Source organism: Pelecanus crispus, chromosome 9 (genome assembly GCF_030463565.1).
Source record: "Pelecanus crispus isolate bPelCri1 chromosome 9, bPelCri1.pri, whole genome shotgun sequence".
Classification (NCBI taxonomy): domain Eukaryota; kingdom Metazoa; phylum Chordata; class Aves; order Pelecaniformes; family Pelecanidae; genus Pelecanus; species Pelecanus crispus.
In genome coordinates this window covers 25984366-26002585 of record NC_134651.1, presented here as the reverse complement: position 1 = coordinate 26002585, position 18220 = coordinate 25984366, and the positions used below count along the sequence as shown (strand labels likewise).

General features: G+C 39.2%; 1 protein-coding gene across 1 annotated transcript; it reads left to right on the top strand.

The window, feature by feature from the left end:
* Positions 1 to 1349: 1349 nt before the first annotated feature.
* Positions 1350 to 16112, top strand: LOC104032555 (claudin-19). Its single transcript, XM_075716945.1, has 5 exons — positions 1350 to 1569; positions 11340 to 11504; positions 11651 to 11732; positions 14515 to 14625; positions 16013 to 16112. The coding sequence occupies exons 1-5, from the start codon at positions 1350 to 1352 to the stop codon at positions 16110 to 16112; spliced, it is 678 nt and encodes a 225-aa protein (XP_075573060.1).
* Positions 16113 to 18220: the final 2108 nt, after the last annotated feature.

The window sequence follows — 18220 nt, the reverse complement described above, 5'->3', positions numbered from 1 at the left end:
AAACATTCATTTGGATTTTTGGCCTGCCCATGTGGTGTGAAGTCTGCTTGAATTTGTTGCTTAATTTAAATTTATCATTTATTCCAGATATTCTCTGTTGACAGTTATGTGCATTTTGAAGAGGTTACACAACCACTTGAGAGACAAATGATCCCTCCTCAATGTGAGATTAAACTTTTATAGTGGAATATACACATTTTTTAAGAATCGAGTACACTTAATCCTTCTTTCCTTGTGCAAATTCTGAGTGTTGCAGTCATTTAAAATGAATGATTATGGGAGGAGGCTTGAATTCTTCTTCTCTTTTTTTTTTTTTTTTCTTTTTATATGCAGAAAACTTTCATATTCCTTCACAGTGTGGGCTGCTTCCTAAAACAAATCCTGTCTTCAATTGTTTGCCTGTCTTATATGGACACAGGCCTCCTTTCATGAAAACAGTGTCTTGGTGAGAAGTGCAACAAAAGTTTCAGGTAAAACTATCATTGTGAAAATTATAATAATATTTTTCTGTATTGCTTTGGAGTTAGATGGTGTGTGGGCAGCTCAGTGGCACTGACAAAGCAAATTAATATGCCAATGGTTGCCAGGTTAATCTGAGCATCTTTGGTACTCACTTACATGATTTTGTTGTAATTTTCTTATTTGAGTCATCCATTTCACTGAAACTTTGCTGTAGCAAAAAGCCATGCCTGAGCCTTTGTGCAACAGTTGGGCAGAGCTCTGGCCCTGGGTCCTTGATTTTTAGAATGGGGGGAAAGGTCCTAAAGAGTACGAAACTGTCATTTGTTTGATCAAACTGGTCTTCACAAAGTGCTGACACTAGCGTCTAGCAGGAAGGTATACGAAAACAGGTTAGAAACATCGTAAACGTGAGTATCAAAATTTATTTTATTTTAAATTTGTATTGATAGGCATTGTAATTGGGAGATGAACAATGTATTAAAGCATTTGATAATTTTAATTTTAAAATAATTTTGAGTTAGCACACAAGTAAAGAGCAGATGAAACATGGCAAATTCAAATTAGAGAATTCCTCAGCTGGGTCTCCTGTTATTGCTCTGTTGGTATTTTTTGTGGTAAACATATATGGTAATAAAGGTGTTCCTAAGAAAATAGTTAGATGTCATAGCATATTTAAGTATTCCAATTATTTAATGAGATTTAGATTCCAGTTCTACAACTCCCTTATGCAATAAATTATTTTGTAGGTCGGCATCTTTTGGTGTTTTCATAAAGGTCAGGCTTGTGTAAAGATAACTGCATATACTGTATGTGTATAAACTGTTTTAACAGGTTTCTAATATCAGAAATTTTGGGAGGCGTCTTTGAAAACAACTTCTGTCAGAAGAATGGCATCATCGTCTCTACAGATTTGTGCATTGCTGCTGGCTGTAACAGGATTCACCATTTTAATTTTTACTACCATGTCTAACAGATGGAAAACTTCAGACACCGCAACAGTGCTAGTTACTGCAGACTGGATTTCTGAAGGTCTTTGGATGGACTGTGCAGTGACTGCTTTTGGATCAATACAGTGCAAGAAATTTATCTACATGTTGAGTTCAGACAGTAAGTGCACATGGCATATGTATATAAAATGCAGGGATGTACTTTTATTCCTTCTTTCTGGACCGCATGTTAGCGCAGTTAGACAGCATATACTGTGGTTGTCACAGAAGGTCTATCACAGACAGGATTTGTTCTGTAGTACTTGCAGACAAGTTAAAGGGCCCCAGTGAAACCCATGCACTTCACCCTGCAATTCAGCTCAGTAACTGCTGTGTCTTTATTGCCATCTCTGTTCTGTTGGCATAGAGGTATGGGTTATATACAATGAATCTAAGGGGTGTTTTTTATTGTTTTGGAAGAAATAGTATCCTTTAACTTAGCCTAATTCTTAACTACAAGCAGATCATGGGTCAATGAGTGCTGGTGCTTGTTTGTGCTTTGGTGTGAGACAGGGCTTCACAGATGTTCCAGAACTTGTTTGAAACTTTGTGCTAAATCTGTGTATTTGTTCTGGAATGTCTCAGAGGTGGTCAGCTTAATACGTCTGTGTGACTCATGCCTTTGTGTTTTCTGAGGTGGACTCTGCTAGCAGGGTAGTTTATTTACAAATAGAAAGAGTTATGTGCATTGTCTTTATAGGGACTGAAAAATATTTGTTTGGATTATTCTGGATCTTTAAAGTACCTTTCTGTAAATACCTTTCTTATGGCAGAGGACTAGGAAGGACTGACATATAACTTCTTTCCTCAGAAAATTGAGTGTAGAAGCAGTAACAGTATAGCCTTTGAAAACTGGCATTTTGTTGAGCTTTTCGTCTTAAACAGAACTTTGCATTTATTCTTTTACAACTTCTAGTATTGTGCAGTCACTTTATGAGTTATGACATGGAATAATTTCTTCAAGCCTTCCCTGCTTTATAGATCCCTGATTACTGTCATTGCTGTTTATCTGGACTCCTTCCAGCTGATTTATTCCCAATGCACAGTGCTCAAAACTTACAAATACCACATCTTTACAGACTATGAATGCTTTCTTTTCTTGACACAGGCATGGACTCCACTGAAGTCAGAGCTGCCTAACTGTAAGGCAGATCTCTAAAATGTGAGAGTTTAACTGTCAAGAGTTAACTCTCAAGATTCAGCATATTTGTGGTTCTTCCTCAGGGCACTGACTTCAGTGGACTCGTCTGCTTTCATAATGATGGTGCCAGTTTAAGAATAATTATCAGCATCCTCTAATGAGACCAGAATTTGTAGTCTCGAAAGGAGGCTAATGATACGCTTCCAAGGATTTTAAACACTCTACTCATTATGTCAGAGACAATGTCAGCTTTTCATACTGTTCTAATACCCAGTATCAGAATGCTCCTCTCCAAGACTCAGCTTTGGGGCCAGTCTTGTTTAATATCTTTATCAACGACCTGGATGAGGGGATTGAGTACGCCCTCAGTAAGTTTGCAGATGACACCAAGTTGGGTGGGAGTGTCGATCTGCTGGAGGGTAGGATGGCCCTGCAGAGGAACCTGGACAGGCTGGACCGATGGGCCGAGGCCAACTGTGTGAAGTTTAACGAGGCCAAGTGCTGGGTCCTGCACTTCGGTCACAACAACCCCATGCAACGCTACAGGCTTGGGGAGGAGTGGCTGGAAAGCTGCCTGGCGGAAAAGGATCTGGGGGTGCTGGTTGACAGCCAGCTGAACATGAGCCAGCAGTGTGCCCAGGTGGCCAAGAAGGCCAACAGCATCCTGGCTTGTGTCAGAAACAGCGTGGCCAGCAGGAGCAGGGAAGTGATTGTCCCCCTGTACTCGGTGCTGGTGAGGCTGCACCTTGAATAGTGTGTCCAGTTTTGGGCCCCTCAATACAAGAAAGACATTGAGGTGCTGGAGCGTGTTCAGAGAAGGGCAGCGAAGCTGGTGAAGGGTCTGGAGCACAGGTCTTATGAGGAGCAGCTGAGGGAACTGGGATTGTTTAGCCTAGAGAAGAGGAGGCTGAGGGGAGACCTTATCACTCTCTACAACTACCTGAAAGGAGGTTGTAGTGAGGTGGGTGTTGGTCTCTTCTCCCATGTAGTTAGCAATAGGACAAGAGGAAATGGACTCAAGCTGCATCAGGGAAGGTTTAGATTGGATATTAGGGAAAATTTCTTCAGAGAAAGGGTAGTCAAGCGTTTGAACAGGCTGCCCAGAGAGGTGGTGGAGTCACCATCCCTGGAGGTGTTCATAAAACGGGTAGGCGTGGCACTTTGGGACATGGTTTAGTGGGCGTGGTGGTGTTGGATTGATGGTTGGACTGATGATCTTAGAGATCCTTTCCAACCTTAATGATTCCTAGTTTTTACTTTCTTTAAAAAATAATCCAGCCACCAAGCCAGGAAACATGAAATTATTCCTCTACCTTTAATTGGTTTAGTGGTGGACTTGGTAGTGTTAGGTTAATGGTTGGACTGGATGATCTTAAAGGTCTTTTCCAACCTAAACGGTTCTATGATTCTATAAGACTTCCTCTATGTAGATACCAGGATGCCTAGGTTTCATCTAGAAACTTAGATATGATTTCTGGAAATTAGAGTGATGAGATGGGGCAACGATCTTTCAGTTCTCGTATGTGGTAGCGAGACAGCATGGATGCTTATAATGGCGTGGCAGCTCTGCCTTGCCTTATGTAACAGGGAGAAACAGATGTTTCAGCCCTGTTATGGAGACAAGCAGAGTCAATGTGGGACAGTCTCCTTTTTTTAAAGTGCAGTTTCATTACTCCCAACATGGAAAGCAAATATTTCCCAGGAACAGAAGAGCTCCTGGTGAACTGAAGCAGTCACCTCCCCAGGGCTTCTCTTCCCTCCCTTCCCGTAACCCCCATAATTGGAAAAGAGGATCCCTGGTTGACAGGGCTTGGTGGATCATCTTCAGCTGTTCAAAGAATTGTGTGCCCCCTAAAATCAGCGCAGGGTTCCTCATGCCAACTGACAGGCATGTCACGTGGCTGCCTGGAGTGTAATTGCTGCCTGTCACAGGGCTGTTTCTCTTTCTACAGTGCTCAGTCAGCATTCCCGGGTCTTGGAACAAATCTACAGAAGTGATCAAAAAGGTACAGCTCATGTTGGTCAAACATTTAGGGGCTTAATATTTTCAGTATTTTTTTCCCAACTGTGGTTGATTGGCTGATCTGATTTTAAAAAATACTATTTCTGTAACCCCTCTCTCAACCATATTACGTGCAAATATGCTCTGTTCTGAGAATATCAGAGAGATTAGGAGCAATTTCTCTCTATGGTCATATACTGCTATGGTCATATACAGTCACATCTTGGCATGTCAATGTTAGCATTTATTTACATCGGGAGTACACTTTTGTAGTGAATTTTCCAATTATTCCCATTTACTGCACTTGGTTTGCGTTGCGGAGTGGTCTTGGAGCACGCAAATTGGTTTCCTCATGGATGAAGCAAAGCAGGGAAATGTGCTCCAGGAATGCATCTCCTGATATCCAGCCGTTGATGGGTGATCAGTTCACCCGACTGGGTTAGAGAGAGTCTAAAGGGAAACTACCACGTCGTGGATGGTGTTGATGTGAAGCTGTCAACACCAACTCTTTTACTCTGCTGATGCAGAGCCCCCTGCAGAGCAGCATTTGCTGTTATGTCCATCACTTACCAAACCGTAGTTTACAAAATTTAGTGAAGAATAACCCTACGTTCTTCAACAGCATTGAAGAATGATTTCCTTAAAGGAATGATTAAAATAGGAAAAACTCATGCATTCTAGGTCTGCAGTTTAATCTTTTCTGTTTATATGTGTGCTTTATGACTGCCTGTTGAAATAGCTTTCTTAATTAGGAAGAGATATTTTTTAAAAATGAAATTCTTAAACATTTTTTTATCCTTGGTAGCAGTATAAAGTCTGGGGACACTTGATTCCTGGTCCCAACTAAACTCAACTTTGAAAGTGGTGTCAGCAGAAGTGATTGCTGGGGTCACCAGGGTAGCACCTGTGTATGGATAAATTAATTTGAAACTCTTTGAAGGGGTTTTAATGGAATGCAGATACTCCAGCATACTGGTACAGTGTGTTCATTTTACTATGCCATCATTTTTCAAATTGCAGTGGCTTAGCAGAAGGATCTGTAAAAGTCACCTGAGAAGATCAATTCTTACCACACACCTTCTGGTTTCCTTAAAAGTTGCAACTACAGAGCTGCACAGGATCACACTGGCTGTACTGCCAAGTCTGTTCTTATTTAAATCAATGGCAATGATCCTCTTGGCTGCCAAGGGAACAAAAATGTTGCACTGGCACTGCAGTATCCTTTTGCACCTGAGCCTGCCAACCTACAGCATCAGCTCAAAGTGACCAGTGAATTTTGAAAAAAAAACCCCAGATATCTGTCATGAGCAAATTGTGAGTCTCAACGGCTGGTAGTCTTTGTGTAAATACTGTGAATCTGTTGCCATGCTGCGTCACAGCAGGATTATTTTATGAAGAAACTCTGACTCCATTTCCTGGAGATAAGAGCAGGTTATCATTGCAAGAGATTGTTAACCCTGTTTGGATACACAGCAGTTTAATGTATTAACATTAGTGGGTGATGTGAATTGAGTCTATGATTTTGTCTAGAAAGTAAACCAAGTTTAGCATACTTCTACTTTGCCTAGAATAGAATTTTTTTTTTAATACTAAGATATCCTGACAAACAGACACAATCAGCTGACATGTATGATTTTTCATATAGCTGTTTTCCTTCATCATTTGACTCCTTTTGAGATAGTTCTGTTACACTGGCTCATTCATTACTATATTTCATTTCTGTGAAACATACATTATTACAATTGTATTCCAGCGTAAGTGGGACTATTTTTAAGACCGAATGTGTTTAACTGTAGATCAATAGACTGTAAAATATTAATGGAAACCACTCATCCACAGACTTAACCTTCCTGAAAGAAGCTGGCAGTACGGTTGCTATGGATTACTTATGACCATAACTCCAAAAAATGTGCTAAATTTTCTAGCAACAGAATAAAGTTCCTGTTCTCAAGCTTTTTTATGCTTGAGTCATCAAGAAAATAACACAGTAAAGCTTTTTGATTTGAGATCAATAATAAAATCACAAACAATTTCAATCTTGTGTAAACCCTAGCTGACTTCAGAGGAGAGACAGAAATAAAGTATTTGCCAATATTATCACTCTTACAAGATATTTTGTAGGAATACTGATTGGACTTTCTAGGCTGAGACTAAGAATAGGCTCATTTTGTGACTTCTCATTAGAAAAAAATTGTCATTTTTTTAACATGTTAGTATCTTTATCATGAACTGCTCCCACTTCTTATTGTCATGCACTGTAAGTCTTATCTGTGGGGTTGAGCAAAGAGCAAAGGTAGCCTCATTTTGGATTGAAACCCAGAGATAAAACAGCAAGGAGACTTCTGAAAGGCTTCACTTGATTGTAATCTAATTATAGGGATATTTAACTGTTACTACTCACAAGCATGACTGCTGCATCAGAAATTGTTGGTTTGCTCTTGTGCTTGGGTGGGTGGGCAATTATTGGAGCTACCTTGCCGAATAATTACTGGAAAGTCTCCACTGTACATGGTAGCGTGATCACAACATCTACGTTGTTTGAAAACCTGTGGAGGAGCTGTGCAGAAGACAGCACTGGAGTATCCAACTGCAGAGAATTTGACTCTATGCTTGCACTGCCTGGTATGTGACTTTGCGCAGTCTTGTTTATATTGCTTAAAAATTTGTTGGAAAAAAGTAGTAAAGCTTTTGTTTTGGTAATTTGGTAGTACTGGAAAATAACTGGCCAAGAAGGACTTTGTGGGTTGAAGTAATAAAAATCTCTTGAGCAGCAGAATGTGTCAAGCACATTAGGAAAGGCTATAAAATAAGGCAAATGAAGTTGCTCATCAAGCATTTATTTTAATAGGCATTTTAAATATGGTGTAGTTTCTTTCCTAGCATCTTGTGGGAGGAATTAGTAGGAGACGTTTTTTAACATATCTTATGACAGTTGCATGTTTATTTGGAATTATTGCATAGGCCTTCTTTTGCAATACTTGATAGCCAATGTACTGTAGCTGGAGTTTTTTCATATAATAGATAAGAAATACTATTTTTAGCTAAGAAGTGGTAGTGGGTTTTGCATGTTGAGACTGAAAATTGTAGATAATGCAAGAAATACAATGAGTATATGTTATACATATTATAACATATTATAAGTTATACAATGAGTATATGTTATAAATTAATATACTTGTCAGGACTTGTAAACTAATGTCTTGTTAGATGTGGTTCTAAATATAGGGAAATTTAGATCTGCTGGCTCCTGTACTCTCTATCAGTCTTCAGCAGAATTGTGGATTGCCCTCAAATACTCAACTACGACAATATTCTGTCGATAGTAAGCATGTTTATGGACAGTAAAGCTAGTTTTTATTAATCTTGAATAATTTAGTATGTAGATACTTATCCCAGAATAAAAATGCCTTCCTACTTAGTTGAATCTACACTGGGAGGTGATTAAACTAAATAGGTAGAAGGATACTCCTAATCTGAAGAATGTGTAATATAGTGGGAAGGAGGTATTAAATTCACTTTCTCTCTCAGTCTGAAATAAGCTGATGTTGTTGACCAGCTCTGACACTAGCGTAGCAATTCTCTGAAACTGTCTGTGTCCAGTATTTAGGGAATAATCTGTTCTTTTCATCTTTCAGTGTTATCTAACAATTGGTTTTAAAATGCATGTATGTATTAAGAGGAACATCACCTTATTTAAGCTTCTCAGCCTCAGCAATAGCAGGATCATGTCCATTGGACATTGTCCTCTGCAGAGTGCTTATGTGAGCGTGCATTTGGTTCATGTATAAACCACTTCAAGGGTTGGTTCATAACTTACTGCCACTGACTCCAGGCAGCATCTTGGCATTGATGTATTTACACATGGTGTTGCCTCTGAAAGTGTCATAGAGCTCCCATGTATGCAGATGTGGGCAATGGGGCCGCATCAGGTCAGCATCTTAGAGCTGCTGAGAAAAAAGTGGTTTTAAAGAAATTGGGGGGGGGGGGCAGAAAAGAATGGATATGCTAAAGCGAAAGAGAAAGGAAGGCAAGCTCCTGGAGAACTGCAGATAACATGGAGTCAGCAGGAAGGAAAAAAATGGGGCCAGACAGAAAGTAAATGAATAGGCCAGGCTCTGAAAGTGAATTTGTGAAGATTAAAATTGATCTGTTGAAGAGGAGATCAGTTATGCTGTTGAGAAGATGGCAGTATATTTGAGGGGTATAGGAAGGGGGAAGGGGAAGGGAAAAGCAGCTTGCAGAATTGTAGAGGAAAAAAAAGGGTTTAGAACGGAAAATTGAAAAAGAAACAAGTTAGAAGACACTGAATTGTAGAAAAAGTTGAGAGGACAGTTGGGCAAACCAGGAAAGAGGAAGAAAACGGGGCTGGTAGCAACGAGGGCTGAGCAAACAGTGGGACCTCCAAGAAACATCCGTAGCACTTGCAGATGTGAGCCAAAGCAGACTAAAAATTATCATGGTCAGTTTAGGTGTGTTTCAAATTGCTGGACAGAAACTTAGCTGAGACTGCTGCAGCAGAAGATGCCAGGGATTGGGGGAAGGGGCAAAAAAGAAAAAACAAAAGTGTCTTTGTTACCTCTCATCAGACGGACCATAAAGATTTTATGTGAAGGTTTCCTTACTGGAAGCTGAGCTATGTCGCATACCTCTGGTTTTTGTTTTGTGCACGGGAAATATCAGACTCGGTTCTTTTAAAAAGATTTAAAGCTTTTGAATTCAGCAAGCCATTAGCCCAAATCACAAATGTTTGAAGTGAGGACCTTGTCAAAAGCAATATTGCATAAGATTGAAACCATGACTGGCTACTATGTGTAGCTAGCACTATCTATCTGGTCACAACTAGATCAAACATTTGATATAAAGCAATTAGTTAGCTGCCAAATGCTTTTTAAACTCTTTTTTTTCTTCTTTTTGAGGTTCCATAGATGTTTCTTCCAATGACAGGATTTTGGGATAATTTCTTACAATTAGTATTGATTGATAAAATGAACTCTGTATCTTGTTTAATAAGCTCATTTTTAAGACAAAGACAACAATAAATTGAGCTTTCTGGATTGTGAAGTAAGCTCCTCAGTTAAGGCTGTTGAGGTTATTGTATTGTGGTACAAAGAGGATATGGTATGAAATCTCTTCCGTTAAAATAATACAGCCATTGGCTTGCAAGCAGTTAGCCTGAGGGTATGCTTGTGTGTCCTGGAAGGATATGAAGAGTCCCAGCTAATACTGCAGGAGTCCCAGAGACCTGAAACGTAAGTTGTTGGATCCCTGCTATGGGTAATTCCTGCTGCCATGTTGTAGGATCCCAAACTAGAAAGCAGTGTTGGCGTTGAGTGCTTGTCCTAACTGTATCTTCTGCAAGCAAAAACCTTGAACTGTTTGTTAATGGTACTTTGAGGGGTCTTTTCACTTTTATTACTGTCTGTATTTTTTTCCCCCCAAATTTTAAAATTAGTCCTTAACAAAACATGAATTCCTTGAACGATGTTATCCTTTAATTCTGTGTATTTATCTTATGACTGCGTATTACTGGCTTTGATAACTCTCAAGCTCGCAGGACCAATACTCTTAAGGCACATAAAGATATACAGCCTGCTGAATTTGAGTGTGAATCTATCACTTTGCCTCCTGTTTCTGTGCCTGATTTTTGTTGTCTGGAGAGTTATGTACTCACTCCACTACAAAGCTAGAGAGCGAGTTACCATGGAGGACATGGAGGTGATCAGGGAGCAAGAGCTTGAATGCTAGCATCAATGATGCAACTGTCCAGATGCAGTCCAGTTCAGACCATTTTCATGTGTGGTTAGAATCATAGAATCATTTAGGTTGGAAAAGACCTTTAAGATCATCGAGTCCAACAAAGTTGGCAGCCAAGACCTGCCGGATTGGTGACACTTGGCATATTTATCTCATAACAAAGGTGCCAAAGTGCCATTTGACCTGGAACCTGCCAAATCCAGGGTGCCATTTTAAAGGAGCCCAAAATGTCTGTCTGACCTTCCTTCGTAGGCTGGTTAATAATCTGGTCCCGGTTTTTGTGCAATTGATACCTAAATGTGAAGATGGGAGCTTAAGTGATGCAGAATCGTCAGCATACCAAATTCCCTAACGCGCCTGCACCAGCTGTAACCTCTCCGCAGAAGTATGTCTTAGGGAGGAGAGGAGTGCTGCAGCTCTCTGATCCACTCATCCCCGACTCAGAGTTTAAAGTGCACTGCTAACTCGAGCACTTTCTTTCCCATCTCTCACTGGAAGTAGCAAAGCCAGGACATTTTTCTGATTCCTCTGTAGTGCCAGAGCCCTGCACACCTTGGCGAGGACCTGGAGTTCAGAGGTGTCCTGTGCACTCAGCTGTACAGGTGTAAGGAAGTCACCAGGACTTGTGAGTAGGAGACTTATTTCTGTTCCTGTAAATTACCATATATACTGCTATGAGTTTTCACAGGACTTAAAGATGTAAACTATGAAGGGCTTGCAATAATTTTTCAGGGTTTACTAAAGCCCCAAGAGGATTTACTGAGCTTATAAAGTGCAAGTGTAGTTCAACTCTGAATTCTGATTGACTTCAAGGCTAAACACTCTAGGGTTTTGATGCTTCTCTGAACCGAAAAACAAAGTTGGACAAGATTCACTCTTTACTGCTCCTGTTAATTTTGTCATTCCCTCTAATCACTTTTATTTTTTTCAGCACAAGATTAATTTAATTTCAGTATAGAACCTGATTTGTTTTCTCTTTTTCTGTCTTACTCAGTTCATATTCAGGCATGCCGTGCCTTGATGATTGCTTCCATCCTTTTGGGATTCATAGCTACAGTACTCTCGCTGCTTGGTTTGAAGTGCACAAATGTTGGGTTGAGCGATGAAGATGGAAAAATGAAGTTTGCTGTCACGGGAGGATTTCTGTTTATTTTAGGAGGTAATATCAAGGCTGAAATGAGAATGCTGTCAATAGTTTGTATTGCTTTCACAGCTAGACTAAATGAAATGAACACTTGTTCTTGGTATAAAGTTGTTACCACCATTCATCATTCACCTGTGTGCTTTTTAAACTTTTTCTGATAGGTCTCTGCTCCATGGTGGCTGTTTCTTGGTATGCTGCGATGGTTACTGCTCAGTTTTTTGACCCGTTGTATGCTGGAACCAAGTAAGTTAATAGATCTGTCATACCAAACTCCATCATGTGTTACAGACAGCTGCACTAACCTCAGCTGCTCCAGAGCTTCAGAACCTGGATGGGTCCCATTATCCAGTCCTACAGGAGGAAAAATTTGTCTTCAGGGAATCTTTTCACCTCAGAGATGTTGGGAGGGAGGAGAGTTCTCTTCTGGAAGGTTTAGTGAATGTGTGGGGAATATCAACCCCAAATCTGAGGGGTTCCTGTACTGTGTTTACATTTTCTTGTGAGACTCAGTTAAGTGCACATCTCAATGCTATGAAGAAGAAAAGGTAAAAGTCTTAATTTTCTTCGTCATTTAGACCAAGAGAGGTACAAAATTCTAGCGATGGCTAGAATACAATGCCTCAGATGTACAAGCAAATGAAAAAACATACAGAAACCAGCTTGAACTACATACTAGTGACCTGCAGATAGCTGAGAAACATCATTGAACTGTGCTGCTTGTCTGAAAAAAGTAAAAAAATATTTTTCACTGTGTATTAAAAGCTCCACATCTGTTTGCCTTATGAGTTAAAATGAGGCAAAGTTTGTAGGACTATCAGCTCAGACAGTTGTGCACAAACAAGTTTCAAGGTATAAAAGCCCTTATTCTTGTCTGATATAAAAGCAACAGTCTTCAAACCCAAATGCCCGCTTAATGGCACCTTATCTAGGTCAATAGATTCAGCAATGAAGAACAAGTGTGGACGTGACCAGGCCTCTCTTCAGAGAAGGGGAAAAAGGGAGAGGGAAACATAATATATTGTCTGTGGAACATGAGAGAGCTGGTTTGGGGAAAAGGGGACATTTATAATTTGCCAGTACCTCTACCAAGTATATAATTTTTAGATCAGTAAACTATAAATCTTTAGTTGCTGGGATCATATTTGAAGTGTTTTTTAAGTTTCTTCCTGAGAATCAGTTCAGGGAAGTCAGAGGTGAAGTGGTTTGTTATGAATCAAAGTACTTTAAGCAATTGCTTTGGATGTTTGTCAGTTTTCCTTGTGTTTTCAAACACGCACTTACAAAGGAATTGCACTTGTGAATACTTTTTGTTGTTTTATATCCCCATGAGAGAATTATATGAAGGGTAATAAATACGTTAGAGGACCAAAACAACTGTTGATAAGGAATTTCAGTTAGTGGGATAATTAACGAGTTTTACAGTTATCTGGTGTAGCTTTGGGGCTTCAACATCAAGGCATGTTAATCAGTTACCAGATTGTTTGCATTCAGTAGGTAGAGAATTTTTTTTTTTTTTTAATATCTAAACTTCATGTTTAAGACTATCGATTCACTAAGCAGTTCTTAGTGAATTAACTTTGATCATTGGTAAAGCCAGACATGCTCTTGAGGAAGTTTGTGCTCCTTGGACTCTGTGAGACAGGTTTAAATTCAATTGCAGACCAGTATTAATCTTCACTCTCAAGAGACTGGCAAATCTGGTTTTGCAGATTGCATTTTTGTGGCAAAATTTTTCAGCAAATTAATAAAGTTAACCTCTACTACTTCTTAGGGGAATTTATCGTACAGCTCTGAAGGCAACCTAAGTTCTCCTGCAGATCCCTCCTACATACTTTCTTTTGGTATGCGTCTACAGCATTCCTGTCTATAGGTGACTAGTGAGTTGAGACAATTGCATGCACTGGGCAACACTCTCTGGTTGTTCCTTAGTATTCCTCCAGCAACTTGCACTCCTGCTTTTTTGAGATAATTATTATCTCCTTGTTCCATGTTTGGAAAAGTGCCTAAAACAGCAGAGACCTTGTGGCTCCAATGTGCAGTGAGGACAGTGAACCCATGTAAACCTCTGAAACCTTCCTGTTAGCAATTAATTCTAGAGTCAGAAACTTCGACACTTTTAAATAACGATTTTGTGTTTACAGGTGGAAACACAACACACATATCCTGTTTCAGTATACCTCCTACTCAGTCCATGACTCTTATTTTGCTCTTATATTGGTTATCTCAGACCACAGAAGTACAGCCGTATTGTGGATATAGTCTTTGTCTGAATATAAAAATTTGTTTGCCTCTTTTTGTGAAACACCTGCCAGACTTTCCCAGGCTCAGTTGTGTCTAGTCTTTGGGTGAAATTCATTATCAGTGAATTTCTTGGATGGGACTAGGGGGTTTCCTGAAGGGTGTAGTTTTGTACAGTAAAATGGGGAATTATTCTTTTTCAACCTGGGACTATTCATAAATGTATTTCATCCATATAATCACAGAGAGTGCTGAATATTCTTTAGGATACATAAGTTTGAAAACTAGCCCTATGCACATAGCTACTTGTAGGTGATCTAGCATCTTGTCCATAGAAAACTGATTTCTATGGTTAGCCTTTTCTTATGACACAGACAGTAAGGTCCGAATCATTTAGTTTCACAAAATTACTTCAGTGGCACAGCCAATACAAAGGCAAAATAAGTGTTCTGGACTGCACAGAAGGTCTATTATTATCAGTTATTATCAACAATTTATTAAATATATGCAAGTATTTATTGCTGCTTATCTTTATGTTGCTTAGTACTTTCTGCACTGTCGCTACTTTGGCAGAGCACTTAAATATACACGTAAGAGTTTTTCTGAACAGACGCAAAGCCAGATCTGTTCTCCTCTGTTATCTGTTGAAGTACCTTTCAGTTAGCTGATTTCTACACACACTAGAATTTGTTTGTTTGCATGATTTGTGCACCTTATGGCTCAGTCTAAAAATAATGGCTTTGTGATGCTGTTATATGCTGTTTCCATAAAATCTTTCATGTTTCAGGTATGAACTAGGAGATGCTCTGTACTTAGGCTGGGCTGGATCTGTTCTTTATACGCTTGGTGGGATCTTACTGACCTGTTCATGCAAAGGGAAGAAAAAACAGGATTACAGGTAATCTTGGATTTGTCAGTGGAAATAGTACCTGTCAATTATATGCCATTTTCTAGCTGTATACTATTCTCTCTCCCTCACCCCCTGGTATAAATCTGTAGCTGTATAAAGTGCAAACAGGAAATTGTACCTTTTAATTCAGCGCTATAGCATGTCACAGACTTGTGATGGCAGGGGATGCTGTACCAAATCCTCGTACCTCCCTGACAGTGTACTTGTTGATACTGTGCCATCAGCAGTCCCCTATAACTAGTATTTGGTAATTCTGGGTACTGCTGATGGTTCTAAGATCTACATGATGAAAATGTGCAGTGAAAGAGCAAACTATCTATTGCCAAAAGAAAAGTATATCAAAGAATATAGTGCATTATAATCAAGTTTTTCTGCAATACTCACTACTATTAAAATATTCAAATGCCATTTAATTTGCAGAAAGTGTAATGGCATTTCCCTCCCAAACCATATCCAATTGATCATTAGACACATATGATCTTTTTCTTGTTCCTTATGGAAATGTCTTGTTGCGCATCAAATCAGAAAAGTTGAGATTTCTGGCCTCAATATTTAACCTTGCCTGGATTTTTTTTTTTAATCTTAAATTATTCACACATACAGAAGTCCCTTTCTGAAGGAGAGGGATGAAATTGTCAGAAGTAGCAGAGGTCCATATCTACCCAGAAGAACCCAAATGGCTTGGAGGCTATACTGGCTAAGCTTGAGAGGATGATAACATGGAAGGAAGAAGCATGCTCACTGCTGCTGTATTTAATCTTAGAAAAGTTATGTCAAAACACCTAATAAGTGAGAGTGTTCCTCTGATACTCCATTGCCTAATCTGAAGCCATTTAAGTTTTATGGTAATATTTCATCAGCCACACTGGACTTTAGATCTTGCTCACCATACTTTGACACAAAGTCCCAAATATCCTGAAATGTCTTGGAAAATCAGGTAAAACTGATGTATGAAATAGAAGTGCAACATGACAAATGACAGCTGAAGGGGTTGGCTGAAGATACTTCTGGTTTACTTTCTCATCACCTTGATTCCTGTATTAAAAACTGCAACTTGCACAAAGGCATTGATGTCTAGGTTCTCTTCTGCTTTAGGGACTTGACTAAAATGCCTTGAGGAAAAGCACATGCGAGTTAGGAGTCCCGAGTGTGTTTCTGGTTAAGAGATGGCTGTGCTGCCTGCCAAAGAGCCCATCTCTTTCCCCTTAACTACAAGACTGATGAGAACAATAGGCCTCTAATTTCTGCACCTTTGTGAAGTATGTGCTATCAGTGGGTTAGATACAGACCTAAATGAGTAACTTCCTAAGTATCTGAAACTGCGGATGTGTGTGTAGTACCTATTATTTTGTATCTTTTTTTTCTTAATTTACAGTTGCAACAAATACGCATATTCAGCAGGCCAGGCAGCTCATCAGCAGCGCATTTACACCAAAAACTCTGAGACAGGCATAAGCAACAAGGAGTATGTCTAAACTTATCTTTTACATCACTTGTAACGTTATTAGGTTATGAACTCAAATAAAGAAGTGAACTACTTCCAGGGTTCTGGTTCCAATTCATCTTAATTTGGAGCAGTACAAGGAGGAGGTATGGCTTTCAGTGTAAATAGGAATGGTTTTCTGGGAATAGTTTTCAAATGTAAATAGGTTTCTACAGAAAATGCTGTGATGTGAAATCCTGCGGCATGAAGTTTTTCTGACTGCTGAGAAGCCTGGTAAAATTTAACCACAGAGTGCAGTGTATCCTGACAATCAAGAGCAACTGTTCCTATTTCAGCTGACTCAAAAATGTGGAACTGATATGCTGTAGCTGACTGCAAGTTAATACATCTCACAGTTAGAAATGTATTGTGTTTTCATAATGTTTAGCTTCCCACTTTTGTTTAGCAGCTTTAGCTTTTGACAGGAAATAAACTTTGTTCCACAGACTGACTGAAACTTTTTTTTTTTTTTAATGAGTGGTATCCTGGCCGTTAATAAGGATATAGTCTATATACTGTGGGCTTGAATTCTCATGTTACACTGAAATTCATATTATGTATGATAGTCAAGATTTATAAAAGCTACAAAAAATTCCCTAACAACCACTCATCTCCAAATCTACAGCTATGCAACAGATTTCTTGTTGGTTGTAATGCAGATAACAAAGATAAACGATACAGAATGAAACAAACAGCTGGGAGTCGAGAGAGCAGCTGGTGCGAAAATGCCTTGTGATAACTAAGAAGATGATAGCCCCATTTTTTAATTTTTATTTTTATGTTTTCAGCTTTTAAAATAATTCTGTTTTAACTTTGAGCAGTCTTTAACTTCGTGAACTTCTACTGCGTGTGAGTTGTCTAATTCATGTAATTCCCCAGTGGCTTTATTCTCCGTCATTGTTCCATCATTAGATTTCCGCCTTAAACTACTCCACTGCTGGGAGCATATGTTTGCCTTGTGGAAGCACTTAGACAGATGACAATGCGCTAACTGTACTTCATATTGGTGCTTTGAGCAACGTGGAATGGAATTTCACATTGCAGGTTCACAGGTTTCATAACTTGTCCCTTTTAAATTACAAATATATTAATACAGTTTGACAAAATACCTTGATGTTTCTACTTTTAACATCTTATGATAAACATAATTGTAGTCTGATTTAGAAGCTTCGTGCAGCTTCCTTGATATCCCAAGAGATAATTTCACAGGGCAACCTGCAAGTGGTCTTAGCAGAAACGATTTAGCCATGTTGCTTGCATACAGATACAGCTGACTTGTAAACTGACACATTAAGGCATGAATTGGGCACTGGTAGATCTTGCTAGGCTTAGTAAGGAGAGCTAAAAGGAGTGAGGATTACTTTTAGATTTCCCATGCCATCTTGTTCCCTCTGCTATCACTACTTTTTAAAAAATCATCCCTTTGGTATTTCGGAGAATAATTTCAAAAGCCGAAAAGGCACTTAACTTGCATGGTGGGAGCTGAACTCCTTAGCATCGTCTGTATATTCTGTCCTCTGGATTTTTAGGTAAGTTTGTGATGATATCTTGGTCTAGTTGAACGTAAGGAAAATACACAGCTCAGGTAGTGACTAAGCAGTTCCAGTGCTGGTTTCCTACCAAAGGTTGCGTCAGCTCATGAACGTGAATTATAATCCAGTAGGGGAGCGACGAATTCAGAACTTTCTTGGTCTGGCATCAGGTCTTCCAGTGACATCATTGGGAAGTTTAATTACAAACCAAGAGTTAAATCCCTATGTAGTAACTCATTCATTTGTTCAATACATTGTTACTGTATTCGGTGTCATTCTGGGGAAAATAAATGCCAAAGATACCATGTCTTTCACTGGTTTGTTCGCAGTCCTTCCAACCATTTTCTGTTTCTCCTTGCTTACCTGCCCCTTCCCCATGCACTTTTGACGGTAATGCTCTGAATGAATTTAATGAACCATCAACTCAGTTTGGGGAGTAAGGCATTTTATGTAGGGGTGATATATGAAGTGATTTTTTTTTTTTTTTAAATTTGTAGCAAGCCACTTAACTCTCTTTAAAATGTGTTCACACACTGCTATTTTTAAGTCCTTTGCTCAGCAGATCGGA